Raw genomic sequence first — 20,051 nt, 5'->3', positions numbered from 1 at the left:
ATTGGTTATAAAATTTCCAGATCAAGCTTCAGGATTTGGTCTTTGGATTGGATGCAAACTGCACAGAGGAGTTGAGACTTTCTTTCCCAAAAACTATCTTTCTTGTCATTTTCCATAAAGGCCAGACATGTGGAATGCACAACTAATATTATGTTGGCATATTTCTCCACCTGATATATTAATTTTCACAGCTCCTCCAGAGTTACCTTTGGCCTTGCTTTTTTTTTTTTCTTCTTCACTGGTTTTCTTTTAGTGGTATCAGTATGAAAGGGGCTGAAAACAAATGCCCGATGCTCTCTTGAGATAGTTTTCTAATTAAAATATATCTTTACCTTCAACTTCACAATTATGCTCTGTATTGTGTTGGTCTGTCATATAAAATCCCAAGAAAATATATTAAAGTTTGTGGGTGTAACTTTAAATAGAATTTTAAAATGAAGGCGGAATGAATACTTTGGCAAGGCACTGTATTATGGCATTAATTCTCTTGGCACACAAAGCACATGGGTGATAACAGGGTCATATTAATTACAGTGGTCACTGTGTACCAGTAAGACCATGTGCTCACGTAATAGGTGGCCTTATATGAATGTGATTGACGACAATATTGTGGTCTCCCATGGGGCAATAAATGTCACACATATTATAGCCTTTCTCCTAAGTAATTAAGGAAATTAACTTACTGAGAAGACTGACAGACACGCGTTTGAACTCCTCAGTGGGGAGGTCAGCTGTCTGACTGGTATGAAATTATGTAAAACCTCTAGGAATAACATTTCGTCAAAATATCCCAGCAATCCCAACAAATGCCTAAGAAGTCAAAGGTTCCAAAGGAAGATGCACACTCAAGGGCTGACTCAGGTTTCCAACTGGGGGTCCCAGGTAAATTTAGTACACTTGCACTTGACAGTCAGACACTCGCCGAGCTCGGAGAGTATAGACGCATGTTCAAGAACGCAAGACCTGTGGAGTTTCTGCGATATACAAGCATCCACTTTGAAGGCATTCCAGCCTTCCCGTTTCTGAGATTTAACACATGATATCAGTGGACGAAGAGGAGCTCGATGAGGCCGTTCAGCAATATTCTACTGACACCACCTGGAGCTGGGTAACGTGTTTTACAAATTACAAGCGTGTATGAAAGAGACACTAACAGGGATTACAGCACTTTGTCATTTCCAACTAGTGCATTCTGTTCCAATGCAAATTTAGGTCTGAGTTAAATATTGAAGACCGGTTATAGAAGTCACCTAATAGGTTCAAATAACAGGGGCTGTCCAAGCTGCCGGGTGTGTTTAGATAATCCCACATGTAAAGCGACCTGGTACAAGTGAAATCTGGGAAGAGTGTTAAGAGACCAGAAGAGGTGGGGGGGTAATAGGTTGCCAGGCTGGGTTGGTGGACGGGGTAAACGCTCCAGCAATCATGTGATCTTCTCACCCTGTCCATGAGAAGATCACGTGATCAAAACAACACATTTATCACACAAGATGACAACTTCTAGCTCAGACTGAAAAGTTTTCAAATGTCTATGGGTTAATTTTTTCTTTCAAAATCACTTTTTATTCAACCCTCTTAAGTTCCTTTATATTATGGTGCAATTATTATTCCATAACTCTGGCTATGTTTATGCAAGTTCAATAAAATGCAGTGATTCTGTGTGCTTTGAGGGAAGCTTTTTTTGTTTTAACACAATGTCTTTTAAATTAAATACAATAACCGGTGGCCCTTTGGGATTTCCTTGTGCCATTTGCTTTCATTCATAATGCATGTGCATTACACAAAACCTAATATTCTATTTATAATATAATAAAAATATACATCTAATTTTCCAATATATGAAAATGTTTTATCTTATCCAGTGAACCTAACAATTTGCATTAGGGATGAAAAAAGTAATAACTTTTTACATCTCTACAAAAGAAAAAAATTACAACGTAATCAGAATCAGCATCACTGCCAATGTCCAAAAATCCCACTTTGCGCACAAGAATGGGGGGAAAAAAAAACTTTTTTTGAAGAGACTTTTACAGCTAAAATATTCAAAATTATTTTTGAAAATGTGCCATCAAAACAATGTTTTCTGTAACCTCTTAAAGCAAGCTTTGAAGGTTCTGCTTACTTAGTCCTATGTTTTCTTTTTCTCCTTTGAGTTTAATTTAACCTCTGGATCAATGTTTCTATCAAGCCCTGCGACTCTCAGGCCAGGGCAGCATTAGTCAGTCAGCAGCTTTAATATTAGTCAGGCGTATCTGTTAAAGCAATCCACCCTTGCTTATTCATTTTAACAGAACATGTTGTATTTGAGGGCTTTCAGGCAAAATCTGCCTGATTTTGCAAGTTTTTGATCAATATGAGTGTTGGTTTTTCTTTGAATAAAAGCATATCAAAATAAAAATGTGAGATGAGCAAACTAGAAATTATCACATGTAATAAGGTTAAGCAAAGTACTTGTTATAATGGTTTCTTTGTAAAAAAAAAAATAAAATAAATAAAAAAAATAAAAAAAAAACAATCTGAAAATACTTGTACATCCTTGGTAGATATGAGAATGTGGCTAACACATTGAGACTTCCAGCTGACTGCTACAGCTGGAACTCTCACATTTAGTTGGTATGCAAGCCAGAAGATGGTTCTGATAATTCAGTATTTTCAATCATGCGACATACAGTGTTACACTTCTGTATGCATAATGAAGCATATTAACATAAATGTTTGTGTGTTTTGTTTTTCTTTTTTAAAAATGTGCCATCAAAGCTGTCTTTTCTTTATAATAGCCCTCATCTAAGTTATTAAACATGTTGAGCATGAAACCTTCAGCATGAGTCGTTTACATCAACTCTCAGTGGACTTGTTCTTAGAAACATGTCAGTAAAGACAGCTGTGAAGCTCATATATCCTTAGAGGTCCCTCTGAAACTGACAGAAAGACTGATAGGATGTCAGGCCATATTTGTATAAGTAAACCATCCAGCTGAGAGATATTTTAGCTATGGGTTTTGAGGTTAAATCTTTTGGCAGAGTGCTTCTTTTTCATTAAGATGAACATATTCACTGACATTCAGAAGTGCATCTAAAATCCAATGTTAAGAAAAGATAAAGAAATATATATTTTTAGTAATATTACTGGTGCCCCTGTTGATGAAAAACTGTTACAGTCCATGTAGTTTCACATCTGCTGAAGGTCTGAGGAACTGGTGGCTTAACACCATCATCAGCGTGAAAACGTGTATTTGAATGGGTGAATGATTTATTGTTATTTAAAGCACTTTGGAGTCCCAAGGCTATAAACAAATACAGACCACTTGCAACAGCTTTTTTGTTTGTAAAACGTGTTTGCCAAAAAAGAAAAAAAAGTCAAAGATTGCTGGTCATGACTGATTTGTAAAAGATATTTAAACTGCATCTTTGACCCAAATTATTAGTCATTGTGGAGGTCCTAATTAATCTCAGGTGTGCCAAAAGAGCTGCATGAACACACATGAGGAATATTACCTATTGAGGAATGGTATCAAAACATATTCCTGTTTGAGTGGTCCAGTCAAAGTCCAAATCTATATCTAGTTGAGAATTTGACAAGTCTGGAAAATTGTTGTCTTCTAAACTATTCAAATTTAATCAATATAGTAATATAACTAAGAATAATATAACTGATCAGAGAGACAAGAAGAGAGGTGAACTGGCAAAAACTTTGGTGTGTAAAGCTAGTAGACAAATCCTAAAAGATGGAGGTTTAACAAAGTAAGCATATTTTGTGTGCTATGTAAAGAAGGGGAGAGAATGGTTGTTTTAATAATATCTTGTCAATGTTGAGCAACATGAAGCAGAAACCACCAGTCAGCCACATCCTTTTAACACAGTCTCTCTAAAGGGTATCTTGCTACAACAGCCAACATCGGCTGTGCTGCGAGGCAGGGCTGTGATTGGTCAGGAAGATCACCTCACTGCGTTACACTCACTGAGCGACTGTAACCGCTGACGTAGCTCTCAACTGCTTCCCGCCATCGCTGCAAAACTACAGGATGCAACTCAGTTAAATGTTCTTTAAATGTCTGCACGGTCTCCGGAAAAAGTGTGGTCAAAATGTTTCACTTAAGCCATGTGGACGTGGATCTTTATTACAAACTATAAAACAACAAAGAACTACATAATCTTACAATTTGTAGTTTGATAAAGCAGTAGTTATTTAAACGTTTGTAGAAATCGCGCATTCTAGTGTGAATTGTTTATATGACCTTAAAAAGCTCTAAGAATGCGGCGCAACTTGATTCCCGTTTACAACCGAGTAGTGTACCTCAGTGGCCATAGGAAAGGTAGTATGGCAAGCCATTTGTGCAAATATTTGATCTTGTTTTGGTGATGGCCATTTCGTCATCATGATGATGCTTTTCTGTTTGTTTCCTATGTTTTTGGGTAAGAAAAGGAGTGCTCCAGAACTGGTCATGTCATACCCACCAAGAGGACATTTTGCATCCATTTTGCCCCATAACCCATAAGTCCCTGTGTTCATAATAGACTTCCTGTTTAGAACCCGCCTGTGTTGACTAAATAGCCAGTTTTTGCAAAAAATCTGATTGGGAACCAATTTATGTTCTGGTAATGATGGGTAACAAATTGGATAACATACTTTTTAATCCCAAATATTTAGTAGAACTTTTGGCCTCACTAAACCATTCAAAGCATTAAAAGAAAAACCTAGTAAAGAGTGTAGGAAATAATGTGAGTAAAGTCTAAAGTTACCGTTGATGTCGAAGACATGAAGTATTTATACAAATGGTTTGCCATAAGAGTAAACTGGCCAGCTCGAAGCTGATTGGCCAACAGGATGGTCGGTTTTGTTGCATGTGACATTACCGTCTACTAGGTTACACCAAGAGTTAAAGAGAATAAACAAGGATGGAGAAATGTGATTCGCTTTCACCTACAGAGTCTACCATTGCGGCTGTTTGACGAAAACATAAGGCAATGTAACGCTCTGTTGGAAAAACGGAACTTTTAAACATTTTTGTTTTGCTCCCCTTTGAGGAAGTGCTCGTTAAAGACTGGCATATTCATTACAAACAGGTATGTGCGTGCTTTTATAAATAGGCTACTTCCCCAAGCCTCTTCTTTCAAATGTATGAATGGAAATTTTTACTACATCTTTGGGTTCTCATGTCATATTCTTGCCCTTACATAGTTGTTATCGTTCATAATATTCATTTTCGTACACGCTGGATAAATATGTCTCAACTATTTTTTCTGAACTTAATTGTTTTAAAAATGTCATGTTTTTTTAGAAGCTGATTGGCTGCTTTCTCCAGGCTAGTGTACTGGCATGTGTTCCATTTTGTAATAATTTATTGCTTTGGTTATTAAATATTTCCATTTAAAAACTGACCAAGCTCACTATCAACAATAAATGAAAACGACAAGTTTAATTTTCAGAGGATTACGTCTGTCTGTGTTGTAATATAAGACTTGGCTGACAACAAAAGACTCCGACCATAATATCTTCGGAGTGGATCAGTCACATTCCATCTGCAGCTTGTGATTATTTACCTCATGAATCTCATGAGCATAGCTCTATTAAAGTCACTGTTTGAACTTGAGATTTTTCTTAAACATACTTGTGAAACCAGAAGCTGTCAAGTGCGTTTTATGCCACGCTATCACTTAAAAAAAAATCCCCTCACAGCAGACAATCTATTTTTAGACTCATCTGTTAAGCAGTGTGTATCAGCCATTCTAGTATCAGCTTAGATGGAGGGGGGTGTTATTTACAATAAATGATTCAGGTGACACTACAGTTTCTCACTCTGACCTTGTGTTAGAAACTCAGGGTTCTTGTTATTCAAGAGGTGTCCTGATCATAAAAAAGAGAAGAGGCACATATCAGTCTTTAATAGGATGGGGACATCTGCCAAATAAATCAAGGTTGGATTCACCTTGTCTGTTTATATCCAACTTTGACATACTTGGATTACATTTCCTGTCTTTTTACACCTCATCTGGAATTTAAAATGCCTCAAGTCATAAAATCAGCCTGCATGCTACATTCAAGCCTGTTCAAGATAGCCCATTATTTGCATAATGCTTTAAGAAGGAGCTCACTTGAATGTGAAATTGTGTTCCAGGGAGATAATGCGGACGTCAGCAGTTGCAGAGATGCTATTTTTGATTTTTTTTTTAATGGCTTGTTGTGTAACTGTGTCTTTCTGGTGTTCTCAATGTCATGACGCTGCAAGTTGAGCACAGCTAATCTAAGACATGAACAGTTCTGATTAAATGATCACTTGAGAAGTGGCGGCAGGCTTAAGTGTGTTGTTTGAGCTCTGGTGTCTGAGGTTACTGACTGGAAAACAGTTGGATACAATTTCCACATGGGAGAAGGAGTGAGATGGGTGGGAATGTGAAGGACAAATGAATAGCACAGCATATGGCGACTTGTATTCATACCAGTCAAATTTGTCATATGTTATGTGGCAGCCACTAACTTTAATGGGATTTATTGGGATTTTACATGATGGACCAAAACAAAGTAATGGATAATTGTGAAAGTAAGAAGAAAATGTTTCTAATGAGATATTTGAAAAGTGTATAAAGCATTGTAATTCAGCCTGCTTTACTCGTAATACCCTGAAATAGTTATTGAATTAGGTCAGCTGTGTGCCATGCAACAAGATAAGTTTGACGCTGCAAAAAACACGAAAGTGGGGCAGAGGGCACTTTACAGCGGGACTGTTACCCTGGTAGAGACAAAACCCAGCAGACGAGCTGCTCTAACTACAGCGGAGTGTGTTTCTGCTAAATCATGCCTCAGGAGTGGCAAATATAAATGCATTTCAGATTTTTATTTGTCAAAAATAAAAATATGTCACCTTTTTCTTCATTGCTCATTTTTGTTTGTCTGTTTGTTATTAATCAGGGGACAAATCCTAATTCAATTCTTTTCTCCTCTTTCATCTTCCCATTTTCAATGTCCATTTTTACAGACCCGTCAAACCATGAACTACGTGGGCCAGCTCGCAGGTCAGGTGTTCGTCCAGGTCAAAGAGCTGTACCGAGGACTCAACCCTGCAACGCTTTCTGGCTGCATCGACGTCATCGTTGTGAGACACCCTGATGGTTCGCTGCATTGCTCGCCCTTCCACGTTCGCTTCGGCAAAATGGGCGTCCTCCGGTCCCGAGAGAAAGTGGTAAGGAGGCTCAAATGGGACAAAATTTTGGATTTTCTCACGGTAAAGAATATTTTAGTTTGTTATTTTTAAAAATATTTTCTCCTCTTTAGGTTGACATAGAAATCAATGGAGAACCAGTGGATCTGCATATGAAGCTGGGTGACAATGGAGAGGCATTCTTTGTACAACAAACAAACAATGATCAGGTAATGATCAGGAAAACACCTTTTCTATGGGTTCTTTGGTCATGCCATATCAGCTGGTAAGCATTAAAATAGTTTGATTTGCCATTTCAAGAATATTTCTGCTTATCTGAATGGGTAAATCAAAAAGGTACACCCCAGTCACTCATATATTCCACCAGAAAGCTTTAAACACTCCTCCTTACATTTCATCGCAGAAAATCCGACAGAGTCAGGCTGTGGGCAGCCCATCCTGGATTTTTCTTTTTTTTTTTTATAACGGCCTTTCTCTATTTACGAGAGAGAGAGACTTATAAAGGCAGCATTTATTATTGGAGCCATTTATACCTGCATTTCATGATGTTGCAGCTGTATGTCTCACAGTGAAAATATACCTACGGACCTGTAAGAACTTCACACATTTAGCGTTGCGGTTAGAAAATATGACATAGAAATAATAATTTAAAAAAAGAGACCTAGTTACAACTTGAACTCAGTTTGTTTAAAAAATTTCTTTAACCCTTTGCTTTGGGAAGCTGCTGTCATTACCTTTGATTCGTCAAACTAATGCAGCTTGGGTACTTACTATTTAAACCTGACAGAAATGTGGTCTGCCAAAAGCAATAAAAAAGCTGAATAGTGGCTGGCTCAGACAAAGGAAGTGGGTGCTGTGTGTTCTCCAGACTGGTGTCAGATTTCCCAGACTTGGGAAATCTGACTAATGGGGCAAAGAGGATAGGAGGAGTCTACTCCTTCTCAACCAGTAAACTGGTTGCACCAGAGAGCTAAAACAGGAGGCAGTACTGTAAGACCACAAATCATGTGGTTAAACATATGTTTTTCTTTCCTTTTTTCCATAGGTCTGAAAAAAAAACCTGCTTCTCCTTGAAACTGTTTTCCTTTCATAGAAATTCAGCCAGTTACAGACTCAAACTGTGTAACACATTCCTGTTGCTTGTGTTTTTGTAGCTCAGCATAACATACGCTTGAGATACATGTCAAGAAAATGTAACTTTCAGACAAAGTATTTAGTTTTGTTAAATGTTTCAAAGGCCCATTTGCTCTCAACATTAAATATGCAAATACAGTCAGACAGAGCCCATTCTGTCTTTCCCCTGCATTCATTTCATGTAGATTTTTTTTAACTTCCTAAGGAAGCTTGAGGAAACTCGCCACAAACCAGTGTGAAGTATTGACTTCAAATGTTTTTAAGATATTTTACCGTTAGATGTTTTAAGGAGTCAGAATGACCTTCATTGACCTTTAGTTTGAACCGTGTGAGGCTTTACATGTTTAAAGACCTTTATGTCTTTGTCTTCAGGTAACTCTTCTAGTGAGATAACTTATCATCTTGCTTGTGTTTGCCATCTTAACAGGAAGTGGTTCCCTCCTACTTGGCTACTTCTCCCATCTTGTCGGATGCTGCCTTTTCAATGGGCTCCCCGCTGATGGGGAAGAGCTCAGGGGCTCCTGTACAGACTCTGGGCTCCTTAGGGAGCAACGGCGAGAGCAGTGGCGCAATAACAAAGAAGAGGAGGAAAAGGAGGAGGAAGAGTCGGACAGAGAGCACCAGGAGGGAGGAGAGTGGAGACTACTCAGCAGATGAAGACATGTTTTCAATAGACATCAGTTCTGATGAAGAGACTGAAATGGAGAGCAGCAGGTAAAGAAAAAGGAAGGGTGAAAAAGAAGAGATGTGGCAAAACAAATATGAAAGGGAATGAGATGTATTATGACTGTACAAAGATGGAGAGACGAACCAAATGACTTCTATTTAATAGACATGATTCAGTGTGATGTGAATCAGCTCAGCTGTTAAAGTTAATTCAAAATGCTTTCAAATACACAACATTTTAAGTAGAAAAAGGACAAATGCATGTTTTCGTAACTGATAGATGTAAACATGCTAACCTTGAGGGGCTACATGCTATCGTGCAAGTAGCTTGAAACACAAGCTCAGATATTGTGTTTTTGTTGCAGGTCTTTATCAAGGGACGCCTTACAAGACGAAACAACAGTGGCTTCAGGCATCTGTTCTTTTAAGCAGGCTTGGCTCTACACTCGTTCAGATGGAGAGTGGAGCCCGATTCATAGGTAATTCTAAACAAAAGCCTTTTCAATGATAATAATAACCTTTTTATTCTAGTTTTATTTGTTGTAGTTCTAAAGCAGAGAACTTTGGACAATTGTGATGCTCTGTACCTTCTCTATCGGCCTCCTTGTTTTGGGACAAAATAAACCCATTTCAGCCTTCTTTTTAACTCTACATATATATATATATATATATAAAAAATTCCCTTCTCACCCACCGCGGGTGGTGATTCTTCTTCCTCTTAGCTCGGGTCCTCTACCAGAGGCCTGGGAGCTTGAGGGTTCTGCGCAGTATCTTGGCTGTGCCTAGGACTGCACATTTCTGGACTGAGATGTCTGATGTTGTTCCTGGGATCTGTTGTAGCCACTGTTCCAGTTTGGGGGTGACTGCCCCGAGGGTCCCGATGACCACAGGCACCACTGTGGTCTTCACCTTCCAGGCCCTCTCCAGTTCCTCCCTTAGGCCCTGGTATTTCTCTAGTTTCTCATGCTCCTTTTTCCTGATGTTGCAGTCACTTGGTATTGCCACATCCACCAGCTTTCCTCTGTTGTTTATCCACCACGACTATGTCTGGTTGGTTCGCCCTCACCATTTTGTCTGTCTGGATCTGGAAGTCCCACAGGATCTTAGCTCGGTCATTCTCCACTACCTTGGGGTGTTTCCCACTTTGATCTTGGGGTTCCAGTCCATATTCTGCACAGATGTTTCTGTACACTATGCCTGCCACTTGGTTGTGTCGTTCCATGTATTCTTTCCCTGCCAGTACCTTGCACCCTGCTGTTATGTGTTGGACTGTCTCAGGGGCCTCCTTGCACAACCTACACCTTGGGTCTTGTCTGGTGTGGTAGATCTGGGCCTCAATTGCTCTGGTGTTTAGGGCCTGTTCCTGGGCGGCCATGATGAGGGCCTCTGTGCTGTCCTTCAGTCCAGCTTTTTCCAGCCATTGGTAGGATTTTCTGATGTCAGCCACTTTTGTTAATTGCCGGTGGTACATCCCATTCAGGGCTTGTCCTCCCATGATGGTTCCTCCGGCACCTCAGCTTCTGTTCCCCATTGTTTGAGACATTCACTGAGCACATTGTCTGTTGAGGCTTTGTCCCTGATGTATCTATGGATCTTGGATGTCTCGTCTTGGATAGTGGTTCTCACACTCACTAGTCCTCTGCCTCCTTCTTTGCGGTTCGTGTAGAGTCTCAGGGTGCTGGATTTGGGGTGGAACCCTCCATGCATTGTTAGTAGTTTCGGGTCTTAACATCTGTGGCCTGTATCTCCTCCTTTGGCCAGCTAATTATTCCTGCAGGGTATCTGATTACTGGTAGGGCATAGCTGTTTATTGCACGGATCTTGTTCTTGCCATTGAGCTGGCTTCTCAGGACTTGTCTTATTCGTTGGAGGTATTTGGTTGTGGCTCTTTTTCTTGTGATCTCATCAAGGTTGCCATTTGCTTGTGATATTCCCAGGTATTTGTAACCTTCCTCTATGTCTGCTATTGTTCCTTCTGGGAGTGAGATCCCTTCTGTGCGGATGACCTTCCCTCTCTTTGTAACCATCCGACCACACTTCTCTAGTCCGAATGACATCCCAATGTCCGTGCTGTATATCCTGGTGGTGTGGATCAGTGAGTCTATGTCTCGCTCGCTCTTGGCGTACAGCTTGATGTCATCCATGTAGAGGAGGTGGCTGATGTTGGCTCCATTCTTGAGTCGGTATCCGTAGCCAGTCTTGTTGATGATTTGGCTGAGGGGGTTCAGGCCTATGCAGAACAGTGGCAGGGACAGCGCATCTCCTTGGTATATGCCACATTTGATGGATACTTGTGCAAGTGGCTTGCAGTTGGCTTCAAGGGTGGTCTTCCACATCCGCATTGAGTTTGCAATGAAGGTTCTCAAGGTTCTGTTGATGTTGTACATCTCTAAGCATTCGATGATCCAAGTGTGTGGCATTGAGTCATAGGCTTTCTTGTAATCAATCCAAGCCGTGCACAGGTTGGTGTGTCGGGTTTTGCAGTCTCTGGCAACTGTGTGGTCTACAAGGAGTTGGTGTTTGGCTCCTCTGCTATTTACCCGATGCCCTTCTGTGTCGTGCTCATGTATTGATCCATGTGTTTGCTTATCTTAGCCGCTATGATGCCTGACATGAGCTTCCAGGTTGTGGAGAGACAGGTTATTGGTCGGTAGTTAGATGGGACCGGGCCCTTTGTTGGATCCTTCTGGATCAGGATTGTCTTCAGTTAACCATTCAGGGTGGTTCCGTTCTGTAGCAGCTGGTTCATTTGGTCTGCCAGTCGCTCATGTAGGGCAGTCAGTTTCTTTAGCCAGTAGGCATGGATCTTGTCTGGCCCTGGTGCTGTCCAGTTTTTCATACCTGAGACTCTTTCTTGGACATCTGCTACAGTGATGGTTACCGGATTTTGCTCAGGGAGTTTGCTGTGGTCATCTCGTAGAGAGATCAGCCACTGCATTGCTGTTGTGGGACGCATCTCTTTCCCATATGCCTTTCCAGTATTGTTCTGTCTCCAGCCTTGGTGGGTCTCCAGTCTTGTTATTCCCCTGCCACTGAGAGTACACTTTAGCTGGTTGGGTGGAGAAGAGCCTGTTAATCCTTCTGGATTCCTTCTCCCTTGTGTATCTCTTTAGGCGGCTGGCCAAGGCTTGGAGCCTCTGTTTGGCAGTTTCGAGTGCTTCAGGTATGGGCATCTGGCTGTACTTCTCGGGTATTGGTCTTTTCATTGTTCCCTTATGGAGCTCTGATAGTTGGCTCACTTCCCTCCTTGTTGCCTTGATTTTACTCTCTAACCGTCTTTTCCATTGTCATTGTTATTCTTATAACCAAGCAGCTCAAGGATCACTGATGCTGCGTTGTAAATCAGCTCGTTTCTGTTATGGTATTGGTAGGGATTGTTCTCACTGCTGCATTCACATTCTCAATGAGACTTTCTGATGGTATTTCACTCAGCCGTTGTAATTGGCGCCGAGGAGGTCTGTCTGTCATTCCTGCCATGATTCTATTTCTCAGGTCCGTTGCAGCCTCGTTCAGCTCTGTTTCCGTCATTGTGGCTGCATACTCCCTCTCTGGGCGGGGGCTTGTAGTTAAGCCCCGCCCTCTCTGACATCCAGGTTCCTCCTCTTCGCCGTAGCGTTTGTGTTGTACTTCGTCAATCTCAAGCTGTGATAGCAGTTGCCGTTTGCGGATGTTGGAACACTGAGCTACTAGCTGTTTAGCACTTAGTGTGGACTGGGGATGTCGAAGTAACCATTCCTCCCTCAGTCTTTGCATATAGCCCCTCCGATCGGGGCTACTTGAGTAGTAGCATTCCAACAGATCCAAGTTTTCATCTCTTGCCCATTTCCGCTTCGTTGTCCGCCTCGTTGTTCCAGTAGCCCATTTATCGTCAAGGTGCTCTGGTTCCCCAGCACCTGACGCAGACCTTGTTTGGCCGGGCGACGTCTGAGCCGGCATGTTTCCTTGCTTCTTTGTGTCTCTCATGTTATGAGGTAGGCTGTAGCTTGAAGGATCTTGCCTAAGGACCCAGACAGGATAGCGCCCTTTTTCCGGTTTCGACCTGGATTCGTACCCGGGTCGACCGGGTGAAAAACCGCTGACTTATCTATTGAGCTATCCTGCCAGCTATATATATATATATATATATATATATGCTAAGAGCACTCAATAGTTTTTTATAATAAATTTTATGATTTCCAAAAAAAGTCATAAAATATATGTTGTATGTGTTGTTTATGATGGTACGTACCCTTCTGTTTCCCATTGTGTAGGCCAGTAAAAAGAAGTGAGCCACACTGAGCAACAAAAATCGGTTTAACACCAGTGTGACCAATTTGAAAATGTAACTAATAAATTACAAGAAGTAAGTTTTTACATTCATTGTTGTTAGTACTGCCTCGGTATGTACTACATTGAAATTCTCACTGTTTAGGAAACTTCAATAAAAATACCATTTCTGGTTGACATGGTGTGAATAGAAAAGTAGAAATAATGATATGCATTATCTAATTGTGCTCAAATGAAAAGCTGAATTTTAAAAAAAAAGAGTTGTCGTTTGAGAATATTCACTACAAAAAAAATGTAATTTCTTTTTGCGGGTCCAAGATACGCTACTGTTCTGTTTGTTGACAAGGAGATGTTTAACTTTTGTACAATATTTCTTTCCCCTCCAGTCGTGATAACTCTCGCCCCACCTCTCCAAAGAGCGATTCAGAGCTGATCACCAATCATTCAGAAGCAGACAGTCAGAATCCAGCCATGCACTGGGCTTGGGGAAAGCTCCCCCAGGCTGCTGCAGTAAGCAAATGTCCACCATGCACACACCTAAAAATCTAACACTATCGAAATTTATTTCTGTTGCAGTTTTCAATTTTCTACTCTCACACCTCTCTCCTTTTCCACCTCTTTAGCCTTCGTTTCTCTCACTGAAGCCTACTGGGTCACATGTTTTCCCCGTATCCATTCCTGTGTCTAAAAGTACACATTTCCGAGCGATCCCTCATCAGACACCTTCAGACCAATGTGCTCCAAGCTCTGAAACACAAGCTCCCTCTTTGCTGATTGAGGAGGAAGCTGAGGTCAAAAGGGGAACACTGGACCCGGTCACGATGGAATTAGAATCCATGAGGATGGAGACTCAGATGCTACCTTCAGAGGAAACGGCGGCTTGTACATCCGGCAAAACAGACTCTCCATCAAAGAAAAAGGGTAAAAGTGCTGAAAGCGCTTCTATAATCTTCCCAGAGTTTATTCCAATAAGAAAAACGGTGTCGGTCTCTCCTGTTACTGACTTTTTAAATATTTATAAGGTTTCAGAGTAAGTTGCTGTGCTCAGTGAAAGTTACTTGGCAGCACTAAAAACACCTAAGACATGAAGGAGACAATAGGAATTTCCTATTTCTGTCATATCCCCAAATGGCAAATCATGTCAACCATTCAACCATTCTGGGGGAGGATTCCCCTAAAATCAGTCAATCAAATACAAGGAATAAATCTTTTAGACCAACCTATAAGAAATTATTTTCCAATGGGTAATCTTACTAGAAGTACAGATGTACAGTACTGATTTCGTCTTCTCTCCTGCAGACAAAAGAAGCCGCCATCTTGGTTCCGATGGAATTTACTTGGACGACATTACAGAGTTGGAGCCTGAAGTTGCTGCTCTTTATTTTCCTAAGAGGTACAAAAACAGATTCACTCACAAACAGACCACACAGTGGTAACTCTGATCAATCAGTTCAGTATAATCTGACCTGATCATTTTAACACTTAAAACTTGCAGTGAGAGCGCTTCAGCCATGAGAAGTATCTCCGACCCGGGGCTCCACAGCGCCAGCTTGTCCCCACAGTGTATGAGTTCGGGGGGCGACAGCGGTGTGGACAGTTACTGTGACCCCATGTCTGACATGCCATCAATGGCCATCTCCCTGTGTGGGGGGCTCACTGACAACAAGGAGATTACTAAAGGTATGTTATCACAAGTGACAAAACAACTCCACGAGACACTTCAGAATCTGATTGTTGTCTGTTTGCTTTTGTTTCTTTTAGAGCAATTCTGTGATAAGATCGTCTCCTATCAGCAATTTGCAGAAAACCCCTCCATCATAGACGACCCAAATTTAGTTGTTAAAATCGGTTCAAAGTAAGAAACTCTTAAATAAATTATGCATAACGTTGCCGCTTAACAATTAACCCTAATCATATTTGGGAGAGTTTTGCAGAAATACTGTCTATCTATGCCTCTTTAAATGTATTTCCTGATTGAATTAAAAATATATTTTGCCGTCTCACTTAGGTACTATAACTGGAGCACCGCAGCCCCACTCGTGCTCGCCATACAAGCCTTTCAGAAACCTCTGCCAAAGGTGATGGCACGCTCATACAGATTTATTCAGTCATATGTTATAACACTACCCTATGACCACGTTTAGTTCTGCACCCTCAAAATAAGTTTTACATTTGGTAACATCAGTCAACCTAATCTGATCAAATTTGAATTCTCTGTGTTTTGTGCTCCTCTTGTTTCATTCTTGTTTCTTCCCCTCCTTTCACATATTAGTCCTCATGCCTCAGTTATTTACTCTCATCCTTGGATTTCCTCCTCTGTTGTCTGACTAGTGTCTTCAGCTTCAGCTTCAGCTCTGTATGTTTGAAAAAACTCCACCCTGCTCTTGTGTCATTTATTTTCAGTCTCGTGTCACTCACAAATCCTCCCTCTCAGTCTGTCACACTCATTTTTCTCAATTAGTAGAAGGTTCAGTTTTGCGTTATCATTAGTTGATTTATAAACTCCTTGTGTTTTACTTTTTTACGTTTTTCTTTTTTAATGGTGTGTCGTGGATGTTGGGGCGGTGTGTGTGTGTGTTCCTCCTCAGGCCTCGGTGGAGAACATCATGAAGGAGAAGATGCCTAAGAAAGGAGGGCGGTGGTGGTTTTCGTGGAGAGGCAGGAATAATAATGCAAAATCAGTGAGTACTTCCTCTCTGTTCACATCCAAAAGAAATGATCTTTGGCATCTTATTTCTGACTGAGCATACATCTTCTCTTTTAGGATTCAGTCACTGAATGTGGGGCTTGTGATACTGCTGAGGTTGGAAAAATGAAAAGCAGGTTGGTAAAGAATTCGAACTCAGAAAGCTTCCATCGATCTATCTTAATATTTAATGTTTAAAGGTTAAGAAGCGAAGCCCATGTGATATATAGGTTCATGGTACAGTGAGTGATATATTTCAAGCATTTATTTGAGTTAATTTTGATGATTTTGCCTTCTGAGTTACAGTTAAGTTTTTTTTAACTAGCCCACATGTCTGATGTTGTCTTTCATTCAAAAGTGGCTAAATCCTTGGAGTTCTAGAGTTGTAATCTTTGTCCTGAATACATCTGTATATGAGCTTTTTAATGCCCTGGCTCCAACTAAGGAAGCTTTGCTTCATGATTTTTCTAAGGCTACGGTTATCAATGTTGGTCGTGCCCCTTATTCTGCCACCCATTATCCTTCCATTTAACTTTCCGTTTATGGGCTTGGAAACAGCACTCTGTGAACAGTCTGCTTATTCAATGAGTGTCTTCTGGATAACAGTCAAGTCATCCATCTTCCCCATGATTGTGAGAATATAGCATCACATTCCAGGATGCAAAATAATTTTTTATATGCCTTCTTTTGTAGTATTTTTTTAGAAACTGAATTTCACTCGCTGAAAGACGTAACTGAAATAAATGCTTGAAATATATACCCGTGTTTAAAGAATCTGGAGTTTACTTAATGAACCGAATTTCTGGAACAAATGAATTTATCAATGACATTGTACTTTATTGAGCTGCATCATTTAGTACTTTATAACCTCTCTGATGGCAGACTGAAAGAAGAGTCATCATCTAGCGATGAAGATCACATTGCAGGCAATCAAACCTCCCCCATCATCCAATCAGAACCTGGGGTCTCTTCAGGGGGCGTGTCTTATAAGAAAACTCTCCGCCTCACGTCAGAGCAGCTGGTGAGGACCTCAGTTTGACTACAACTTTCAATCTAATTTTCTTCTCCAAATAGCTGAATTATGGTTTTAATTTCTTCCTTTCCTGTCTCTTCTCCCTCTCAAACACGCAGCTGTCCCTTCAGTTGCAGGATGGTCCCAATGATGTTGTGTTTAGTGTGACCACTCAGTACCAGGGAACCTGTCGCTGTCAGGGAACCATCTACCTCTGGAACTGGGACGACAAGATAATCATCTCTGACATAGATGGAACCATTACCAGGTGCTTTAGCAAATGAAACGCCTCTACTGCAATAAAACTATACTTATTTGGAGTAGAATGGAATAAGATTTCCATTCTGTATGCTTTATTGTTGCCTAATATTGCCTTAGAGTAGTTGCATTTGGTTCACACTTATCCACCTAACCTGTCTAAATTAAAAACTCCTCTCAACTTAATTTCAGGTCAGACACGTTGGGTCACATCCTGCCCACACTGGGGAAAGACTGGACTCACCAGGGAATTGCACAACTCTACCACAAAGTCAGCCAGTAAGCATTTTTATTTTTATTGAACCCCTAATGTCCAAATGCTTTGTAAACTGTGAATATGAACTGAAGCAAAACGTAGTTTAATGTTTGTACAAACATGTATAAGCAAAGTAAATATGTGTAAAGAGTCTTGAAATAATTATTTCTTTTTTCCAGTAGTACAATCGCACACTGAAAGAATAAAAAAATGTTGAAGCACCAATAATTATGTAAGATCCATAACTGTAGTTAAATTAATGAATAACATTTTCAGCATTTCTTAGTGTTGGACTATGCTCATAAAACTAAACTTGAATTTTTGTTTTTCTCTTTTAGATATCTAGCTGAAAATACATAAAGTATTTTTAATGTACACACCCCATGCCTGTTGATAATCTGTAGTTCTGGACATATTCTGTTTCTAGGGTTTTTGTTGTTGTTTGCTAACCTCTTTGTACATCCAACAGAAATGGTTATAGGTTTCTATATTGTTCAGCTCGGGCAATCGGCATGGCTGACATGACCAGAGGCTACCTCAACTGGGTCAATGAGAGAGGGACCATGCTTCCTATGGGGCCCGTCCTTCTCAGCCCATCCAGCCTTTTTTCAGCACTGCACAGGTATTTTTCCAACCCTTACCCACTTCACTGTATTCATTTAACATTATCAGAATGAGATCAGTAGCAGGAAAAACCATGCTTTTGTTTTTTTATGCACCAGGGAAGTGATTGAGAAGAAACCTGAGAAATTCAAGGTGGAGTGTCTCACAGATATCAGACACCTGTTTTACCCAAACACGGAACCTTTCTATGCAGCATTTGGCAACAGACCCACGGTATGGAATCACATATTTTAGATACGTATAATAAATAACATTTGATCTAAAGAAATAAGTCGTTGGAGATATTTTTTCTTTTACATTTGTAGGATGTGTATTCTTATAAGGAAGTAGGGGTGCCGCTGAACCGGATTTTTACAGTAAATCCTAAAGGGGAGCTAGTACAGGAACATGCTAAGACCAACATCTCATCGTAAGTGTGCTTGATCTTTATTATTGTTATGATAATATTTTGTGTTAAATCACATCGTCTCAATACAGCCACTTCTTTCTAATCTATTTTCCAGGTATGCACGTCTTGGTGAGGTTGTAGACCACGTGTTCCCCCTCAAGATGCGTTCCTGCTCCTCAGACTTCCCCTGCTCAGACACCTACAGCCATTTCACATACTGGAGGGAGCAGCTCCCCCAAGTGGAACAGGAGGAAACTACAAGTCCACAGACGACGAGCTCCAGCAGCTGATTCCCACCTGAACGTCACCAGCAAAAAGAGCTCTGAATGCCTGATAGTGTGCTTGAAATATAGCCGTGATGTGGACAGTGATTTCTTGTGATGTTTCTGATTATAGGTTAAGTATTTTTATGCACTTTCATATAGAGACAACCAACAAGGACAATATTCTGTTTAGTCTTAAGAGCAACTCTTTTATCAAAATACTGGATGTGTATATTTAGAATGAATAATCATGTATGTATTCAGGCAGCTTAGCAATTAGTATTTGTTTTGGAGATTACCTTATTTCAATGGTTAGACTGCCTATTTATTTCAATAGACGTGAGCTCACAGTCCAGCTGTGCAAGTTACTCAAATGTGTGCCAAAGTTTGACTGATTCCAGGTGCTGTTTGCTGAAAAGTTGCTGTGTAACAACATTTCGGAAAGCAAGGTTTAAAAACAATCATCTATCTAGCTTTATTTGCAACTGTACAGAACATAAAAGCACAACACTATTAGCTGTAGCCAATAGCTCCCTGCAATGTTTTATCTGTAAGACGATTTGTTGAATAATGTTTATTTTTCTACCCAAACTTGTGCGCATGTGTTTAGATGTCTTTTATATCACAGGTATAACTGGAACAACCTTATTCCGTCCCAATTTATTTCCTGTAATTAACTACCTGACTGGCGCAATTTAAAATAGACCTTAAAGTTGTGTGGCTTTTTATTGCAGCATCTAAAAAGACAGCTGGCCACAGTTTGGACAGGAATGTTTGAATGTTTTTCTGTGTAGTAATCTTTTTTTATCTGATGACACCAGAGACAGCATGAGGTTGAATACAAGCAGGAACCAGTGTTACAGCAGTTTCTGAGACAAGTGTATACCCAAACTGTGTAAAAGCATCAAACCTGCAGTATTGTTTATGAGAGAGGATGTGTAGCTCTGTGATAAATGTTTTTATTCTTTCCATGAAAGAGCTAAAACAGATTGACATTCTTTTAATCTTTGCCTCAAACTGTGAAACGAACGCTCCCCTACTGGCCTCCACTGACCAGTTTATTGTCAAAGTGGTCTCATTAAACATTAAATTACACTGGTATAGAGGGAATGTGTTTTTTGTTTCTTTAATCAATCACAAAGCTGTAAGTGATCTCAACTTACTCATCTGCATGACAAATAAGCATTAAATATGATATTTAAACCAAAGGGGTTTTCATTTTGGTTATTATGAATTCATACTTTTGCAGACTTTTCAGACTTTTGTGTCATTTTGCATCCACTTTTACAAGTGTTGAATTGTAAGTGTCAACAATTGTCCACTCTTGACTTTTACTCATTGC

The 20,051-nt window shown here is 40.2% G+C and overlaps 1 protein-coding gene across 2 annotated transcripts; it reads left to right on the top strand.

Annotated features, from left to right (window-relative positions):
* The first annotated feature begins 927 nt into the window (after positions 1 to 927).
* Positions 928 to 19,810, top strand: lpin1b (lipin 1b). 2 transcript variants are annotated; one of them, XM_044106896.1, is made up of 20 exons: positions 928 to 1,108; positions 6,974 to 7,177; positions 7,270 to 7,365; positions 8,718 to 9,004; positions 9,322 to 9,435; positions 13,609 to 13,732; positions 13,846 to 14,143; positions 14,522 to 14,615; positions 14,718 to 14,902; positions 14,984 to 15,077; positions 15,231 to 15,300; positions 15,811 to 15,903; positions 15,987 to 16,045; positions 16,791 to 16,929; positions 17,040 to 17,188; positions 17,371 to 17,457; positions 17,904 to 18,056; positions 18,157 to 18,271; positions 18,364 to 18,467; positions 18,562 to 19,810. In XM_044106896.1, exons 1-20 carry the CDS (start codon positions 1,037 to 1,039, stop codon positions 18,734 to 18,736), a joined length of 2,712 nt encoding a protein of 903 aa, XP_043962831.1. In that variant the 5' UTR covers positions 928 to 1,036; the 3' UTR covers positions 18,737 to 19,810. The 2 variants fall into 2 exon arrangements, with proteins under 2 accessions (XP_043962831.1, XP_043962832.1); XM_044106897.1 differs by lacking the exon at positions 928 to 1,108 and adding an exon at positions 4,827 to 5,063.
* The last annotated feature ends 241 nt before the right edge of the window (positions 19,811 to 20,051 follow it).

This window comes from Gambusia affinis, linkage group LG22 (genome assembly GCF_019740435.1).
Source record: "Gambusia affinis linkage group LG22, SWU_Gaff_1.0, whole genome shotgun sequence".
NCBI classification, from domain to species: domain Eukaryota; kingdom Metazoa; phylum Chordata; class Actinopteri; order Cyprinodontiformes; family Poeciliidae; genus Gambusia; species Gambusia affinis.
This window is presented reverse-complemented; position numbering and strand designations above follow the sequence as displayed.